This window comes from Camelina sativa, chromosome 4 (assembly GCF_030686135.1).
Source record: "Camelina sativa cultivar CO46 ecotype springtype chromosome 4, ASM3068613v1".
Taxonomy (NCBI): Eukaryota; Viridiplantae; Streptophyta; class Magnoliopsida; order Brassicales; family Brassicaceae; genus Camelina; species Camelina sativa.
Window position 1 is genome coordinate 24905973 of NC_141883.1, and position 7389 is coordinate 24913361.

Here is a 7389-nt window from a genome sequence, read left to right on the forward strand (position 1 = left end):
ACGGTAATAGAGGTTATTGTGCATTAAACCATAATTCTGCAAACTCGAAACCTCTATTTATACTTTTTCTTTTCCAATCTCAGTTTGGGTTTCTAAGAAACTTGACATAACAATTGAGAGATTATGACATGAGATAAAAAAAAAAAAAACACAGAACTCTACTACTTACTTCCCACTTCCACTTCAGCCTCTCCTTCTCTTCTCATCATAACTAAATCTTTGGAACTGCAGTTCTCCAAAAAAAAAACTCAAAAGTGATGATCACCAACAAACTTTATGCATCCACGCCTCTAATATATCAAGGAAATATAATGAATCACCTTGTCATGTCGCTTTCTGTTTAACCCTGAAGCTTGTGGATAAGAACCTGAAGATACACATACTTTCTAGACCAAAACCAACTTTTAACACTCCAAAGAGGTGATAGGACAATTAAGCAGGAACATATACAGGCAAGAGACTCGTGCTGAGGGATATACTTTTAACACTTTTGATTACTTACCACTCTTCAACTGGAAGAACATTGTGGATAGCCATAGAAGATACTCTTTAAAGACTTTTGAACTTACCCATTAACCGAAGCGGGTTGCAAAGATTCAAAGACTTAACAGCAGGAAACCAACAAGTTCACCTGTTGTCGAGAAACACTATTCGAAAGCTTCCACTTTTCAAGTATTGTGTAATTGCCCACCACACAGATCATTCCTCAGCTGTGACTTTCAGAAGCTTGCACCACTTCCTGCCAAGTTTGACTGTTTCAAGTAGTCTACAACTTGGTAATTCAGTGGCCAACAAAGTTTGGAAACAAAGTTTGGAAACAAAGTGCTAACTTGAAAAGGTCACTGTAAAAACTTTGAAAGTTGACATTGAAAAGCAAAAAACTCCAATGAAAGCTCTTGCTGGTTTTTAAAATTCCCACAAGTTTTGAGTCATTTTAGAAACCATATAAATTGAGATTAGACTATGTTTTGATAGAAAAATTGTTAGTTATATAAGCTGGCTGTTCAACCGGCAGTCACACTACCTGCAGAAGAAATAAAGGATTGAACAAACATAAAAAATCAGGATGATACATAAAGCAAATCAAGATCACTTAAAACATATTACAAAATATGCAATACATACTACAGGCAGAAAAGAAAACCATAAAATCATGAAACAGAGAGATGGAAAAAACACTATTTTGGAAACACTAGAATTCGATAAGCAAGAACCGTGCGTAAGTTGCGTTTTTTTAGTTTTACAAATGAAAGTTCTAGGGGGATGTTCAGAAAACTGAAAAATAGAGACATAAACACTGAAAATACTAGTACAATGTTTTTTTTTAAGGAATATCATAAAGAGAGTTGGGGTAAAAAACAAGTAGACGAAAACTAAAAACTCCTTAAAAGGTTTTATGAGTCTGGCCTTAAGAGCGACCAAAGTAAAGAGTAACGTTTCATAAAGACTTCATTTGCATCAGCTCCTTATAAACTTCAGAAGAATCACCAGGCCAATTTTAAAACACTGATTTCTGATATCTGCACAATGAGTTTAAGTAAATAAGAGAAGCAAGAAGCTGTAACAACTACTGAAAAATCCCCAAAAACTCCGATGAAACCAAAACCATGTGGGGTCAGGACACAACAAGTTCTTGTCTTTAGACATTAGTACGTCAGTTGCAGATCACTTATCTATACTGAAGAAAGACAATAAAAACAAACAAAGAGGGGAAATTTCATTGCTCTACCTGAGTGAATACATGATACATCATACATCTAGTGGCCCATGTAAGGACCACCGTATGGCCCGACACTATGTTGCCCTCTGCCTGTACCGCCTTGACCAGGTTGCGGAGTCTGATAGCCACCTTGCAAACCAGTTGGTGTACCGTACCCAGGAATTGTCCCTGGTGCCATAGCTTGAGTAGCATAACCAGTTGGCATTCCAGCTCCATTTACTGGGTTTACGCCTGTAGCTGCCCCCAAGGACCCCAAAAAGGCCTGTCCAATAGCCGGATTATAAGCCTGTGATGCCAGCAAAGCTGTCAAGTTTGCTGTCAAGGCCTGTCCAATGGCCGGGTTTAGCATCTGCGCTGCTGGACCACCCATTGCAGCTTGGTTACTAGCCATAAGATGTCCATGACCTCCAGGTGTACCGTAACCATTGTTATCATTTCTTTGGTACCGAGGATTGTTGTGGCTGTGTGGGTTATGGTGATGCTGCTGCTGCTGCTTTCCCAGTTTGGGACCATCGATTGCTTTCTGGCAATGCAAGACGCTGCCTTCAAAAGTCTTGTGTGGCTCCTCCAAAGCCCTCTTGGCGCTTTCAGCAGACTTGTAAACAAAGAGGCAGAAACCTTTAGGTCTCCCAGTAAACTTATCAAGACCCAACGGACCTTCTTCAATCTCTCCAAACTTCGAGAAAAACGCAAGCAGTTTATGTGGATCAAGCTCCGCTCCAACATTACTAACATAAATCTTCTTCTGCGTGTGCTCGGAGTTCGAATGCTGAGCAGGTGCTGAGACAGCTGCAGCAGCAGCTAAAGGAGCTCCACCAAAGACAGGTCCTTTAGAAGCCAACTGACAAGCCGTCATACGACTACCAATCTTCTTCTGAGGCTGTTTAAGTGCGTTGCGAGCACCTGAACGAGACTTGTAGAGGATAAAGCCATAACCTTTAGATTTGCCAGAGACCTTATCGAAAACAGCCTTGCAGTCTTCAATCTCACCGTACTGCTTAAAAGCTTCGATAAGCGTCTCTGTTTTGGTATCCCAACCAAGACCGTGAACGAAGATCTTCCGATGAACAGGATCCTCATCAGCTACTTCCCTGATTCGATTCGCTACACCAACATGCTTATCCGCCGCTTCTTTAAGAAGACTCAAAAGCTGTTCTTTCGAAAATGGTTCCAACAGATCTTGAATCGGCTCATCGTCGTTATCATCATTTTGATTCCCAGATCCAGACGTCGTCGCCGCCACCTCCATCTGATTATTCTTATCCCCATCGTCTTCTTCGTCGTCATCATCCTCATCATCATCATCAACTTCTTCTTCGTGCTCTTCCTCTACTTCCTCGTATTCAACTTCTTCGACCTCAGCTTGATTATCTTCTTTTTTAATTACAAGCTGCTGCTCACCCTCCTCCTCCGTCGTCTGCTTCAGCTTCTGAGACGGTTCAGCCGCATCGCTAGATTCATCTTCAAGCTTTCTCTTCTTTGTCATGCCGGACATTAGCAAGGCTTATTAAAAAGGTCCCTCCCTCACCAAAGTCTAATGGAAGTTTTAGGGTTTCGAATTATTATTTTTGTGAGATTTGGTTTCTTCTCCAAAAAGCTGATATTATTCTTATTCCACCTCCTTATCTAAAATACGCCGCTTGACGTATATATTATTAACCTCAAAGTTCTTTCTTAGCTTCAGTTAATTTACACATATACCCCTATGAAGGCCCATTTATGATTATTGGGCTTTAGATTCGAAATGACCCATTTACGAAAAAGTTAAAAAGAATAAACGTCCCGCCATGTATTTCCCGCGAGAAGTGACCGCTCCTCTTAAAGGAGTCAATCAGTCATCTATTTTCTTACATCTGTCTTCTTCTACGTTTTTTTTTTTTATATATATATCTTAGGTAAACCCTAGATCCACAATTTTGAAACCCCAGGATTCGAATTCTCATTTTATTCCTTCTCAAAATCTAATTAAGCGTCGATTAAGGTTTAAGGTAAATTCAAAATGTTCATATTTCGCTATCTCGAGATTTAATTCATCTTGATAGAGAGATTGTATATGTCTAGATTCAATGTTTCATACTTTTATCCAGCTCTGTTCTTTCCCATTCTTTAAATTGATGCAGCTACGAGATTTTGATTTGGCGAATTAGGCTTTTTTTTTTTGCGCGTGCCCATGAATTTGAATTTTGGTTTCGATTTGTTGTTACATTGAATAAACTGTTACAAACAAAAAACAAAAAAAACACTGTTGTGTAATTATTTTGGGCACCACTTTTGTGTTTTGTAGTGATTATCATTACATGCACTCTGGTTATTGTTGTTAGCAGTATCCTTTACTGACGATTTCTTTGTTTGTTCCAGTTCAGGAGCTTGATTACCGGAGGTTTAGAGCTTAATTAGTCAGTTGTTAGGTAGTGTATTCATCTGTTAGTTCCTATGGTTGAGTTAAGAAGTCGAACCCAATTGAACTCTCAATTGCATTATATCCGGGCTATTAAAGGAGGATCGATCAAAATAGTGATGAATACGGATGGAAGAAGGAAACCAAAGCTCAGGTTTAGGCAGCTGGTTGATATATACAATCTGGAAAACAGTAAAGTTGATGAGTTAGTTCCAACAGTAGTCAGGGATTTGGAGAATATTTCTGACATTACACAAGGTTTGTTTGGTGCTGAGGTGAATAAGAAAGCTGATTCTGAAGATTTTAGCATGATAACTCTGGAGAAGATTCGGAACAGGAGAGATGTTGAGACAGCGTCAAACGTTCAAGTTAAAAAAGAGTACTTGACTCAAGATGAAGGGTGTGATATTGAGGAGCCTCTTAGCAGTTGGGATACGAAATTCTCCAAGAAAAGAAAGAGAATACAGGAGCGGAAAGCAAAGTGTGTTTCTACTGCCTCTCCATCTGTGGAAAAAGTTGTTGATTTGCCTGTGTTCTTTCATGTGAAGTCTGAAGCTTGGGATGATAGCTATTCAGTTTCTGAAGCCATGGAGTTGAATCCTGCTGATCCTTTACTAGATTGTAGCAAAGAGTCAGGATCTTATACAAATACGGTGTTGGTGGAAGAGATAATGCTCGATTCGTCCAGGGACATGAGGCTGGTTCCATGTTGCATTGCAGAGGCGAATGTATCCGGAATGGTAGCCATTGAAGATCCCGTAACTATAAAGCCGGTGGAGGAAGCTTTTGAAGATGCATCAGACGAGTTTAACGATACTAGGAAAGCGCAATGCTGTCTTGCTTTTGAGGATAAGCAAATTGTTTTGTACAGTAGTGCGTCTGAAGAGGAGATGGAACTGGATGTTGCACAAGATTCAGAATCTGAGAACATTGGTTGTGTCCAAAGCCTCATTTCTTCCTACGAAAGCTCGGATTGCGAAGAAGAAGTTGAAGAGGATGAGGAGAACAATTATTTAAAGCCTAACGTAGACATGAGCGTAACTGGTTTGGAGATTGTGAAGATAGAAGCTCCAGAAATACTTGCTATTGATTACCCTGGTTCCCCCATCATTAATTTTGGTGTAGAAAATGCCGAGATTGAGTGGGAAACTGAAGACATTAGTAAGGATGATTTCCCTGAAGCAACTGTTATTCTCCAGCTGACCAACTATTGTAATTCATTGGAGAATTTGCAAGTGGTTCCTGATGAAAACACAATTGCAATAGAAGAAGAATATTTGCCAGAAAGATCACAACAATCTTTATACTCCAAGCATCAAGATGAAGCAGGAGACTACAAACTATCACCACTCTATAAGGAGCCTGACGAGGTTCAAAAAGTTGCTGAGACTGAGAGCATCCAGCAACAACAGCCACACCACCAACCAGAAAAACTACTCTCAGGGAGAAAGGTTTGTTCTCTGCATCTCAAACCATAATCTATTCTTAATGCAGTTACTCATTAAACACATTTTGGTTTTCAGGCTTTATCTCCTACCTCTCAAGCAAAACTTCGCAAGGCAATGGAGCATCCCGATTCACCTGAGAAAAGGAGTAAAAGTAAGTCAATGAAAAAAAAATTGAGGTCTTTTGTATGCTTTTTTTTTTTTTGCATTGTAACACTTCAGATTCTCATCCATGTTACAAACTATAATCCAGAATCCATAGGGAAACTCTTTTTCAGTAGCCAAAACTCGCATAGGATCCTCAAGGCTCAAGGGCTGGATAACATCGACAGAGTGGAAATCATTCCAAGCTCAAAGCAGGCCATTCAAAAAGCAAATAATACTACTCGGCAAACGAAGTATCAAAAAACCACACAGAAGTTTCCACGTCGAGTTGCTCAAGCAGCAAAAGCACAACCTTTTAGCACTGGGTGCACTTCTATACAAGGATGCTCACAGAAAGCTATTGACTTCTCGCAAGGGCAAATGCGTGATTTCCAATGTGTTGCGGCTAGGCTCACAAAAGAGTTGAAATCGATGAGAAAAGTTACAAAGAGGTGTCTTTTAGGTGAAAGCAACACCTCCAACATTTCTGACTGTAACTTAGATGAGGTACTTTTGTCTATTATAAGCAATTGACAATTGGTTTTCAATGACTAATACGGACTTATTAAACTTCAATGTTGGTTTTCTCTTTTCAGGTGAGAACATTGATTGGAAATGCAGAAAAAACTGAAGAGGGCTGCAAGAAATGGATGTCGATGATAGAGCGTGACTGTAAACGGTTTTGCAAACTCATGGTAATATATTTAACAATCTTAACAGCCACAAACACGACCAAGAGATTTTTGTCTTCTTTTAATCTCTGAAGTCTTCTCCATTCCCTTCTTTCACAGGGTATGGTCAAAGAAGAATCTCCAGCTACTGAAAACATTGTTCAGAAGAAAAAGAAGATAAGATTTGCAGATGATGCAGGGGGAGATCTTTGCCAAGTCAAGGTTTTTGAGATTGATTTGGAATATGAATCATGAACAAAGTCTGTAAAAGTAATGTAAAAACTCTCCACACCATTTGTACATTTACATTGTCTTGAGATTTGACGAGAGATAAAGACCATTTTAGTCCAAAAACAAGATGACTTTACTTAGTTTTCGCATAACAACATTTATTGCAACAGCTTTAACCAATCTTGTCAAGATTGGTCTGATGATTAACAGAAAATAACCACATGTGAAAGAGTGTACAATAACGTACCTAAAAGCTTTCGAAATTCGGAATACATATCATAAACATGGAGATGACGAATAAGGTTGTTGAAGCCAAAACAAAACATTGTAAAGAAAGTTGAAGATTGAACAAAGACGTTGAATGATGAGGAGGACATGATGAAAGATGAAGATGAAGAAGAGTACTTGGGCTATGGGGATGTTTTGTTGTTTCTTCTCCAATGGTTTGTGACTGTGTCAAAGTCTTTTGATTATGCTTGTTTTCAAGTCTCCTTTCCAATTTAAAGTTAACTAATCCTGATAAGGTCCAGTTTTATTAGGCCCATTCTCAAATCAATTGGTCCTATTGTGTATGATATCCAGACGCCAACAAAGTGACATATCTTTTTCTTTTATTTTTGTGCACAAATATTCATCTTTTTATGAAGAAATTTTTTTTTCATCTTTTTACAGTTTACTTCATTATATTAATAGAGAAAGACTAGAGTCTAGAGAAGCGAAATAAAATTTAACGGGAAACCAAAAAAAAAAAACAAAGAAGGAAGAATGGAATCTTTTAAA

At 38.8% G+C, this 7389-nt stretch overlaps 2 protein-coding genes across 3 annotated transcripts; one reads left to right on the forward strand and one right to left on the reverse strand.

Moving 5' to 3' along the window:
* Window positions 1-34: 34 nt before the first annotated feature.
* LOC104781580 (UBP1-associated protein 2A) lies at window positions 35-3383 on the reverse strand. 2 transcript variants are annotated; one of them, XR_766917.3, is made up of 3 exons: window positions 1730-3377; window positions 321-1024; window positions 35-225 (listed from the first exon to the last, which is right to left on the reverse strand). XR_766917.3 is itself a non-coding variant. In XM_010506294.3 (2 exons), exon 1 carries the CDS (start codon window positions 3213-3215, stop codon window positions 1758-1760), a length of 1458 nt encoding a protein of 485 aa, XP_010504596.1. In that variant the 5' UTR covers window positions 3216-3383; the 3' UTR covers window positions 1182-1520; window positions 1730-1757. The 2 variants fall into 2 exon arrangements, 1 of the variants encoding a protein (XP_010504596.1); XM_010506294.3 differs by lacking the exons at window positions 35-225; window positions 321-1024 and adding an exon at window positions 1182-1520 and having other exon boundaries at window positions 1730-3383.
* Window positions 3384-3540: 157 nt separating this feature from the next.
* On the forward strand, window positions 3541-6732 carry LOC104781581 (uncharacterized). The gene is made up of 6 exons (XM_010506295.3): window positions 3541-3708; window positions 4079-5569; window positions 5642-5717; window positions 5817-6214; window positions 6304-6402; window positions 6499-6732. The coding sequence occupies exons 2-6, from the start codon at window positions 4154-4156 to the stop codon at window positions 6631-6633; spliced, it is 2124 nt and encodes a 707-aa protein (XP_010504597.1). The 5' UTR covers window positions 3541-3708; window positions 4079-4153; the 3' UTR covers window positions 6634-6732.
* The last annotated feature ends 657 nt before the right edge of the window (window positions 6733-7389 follow it).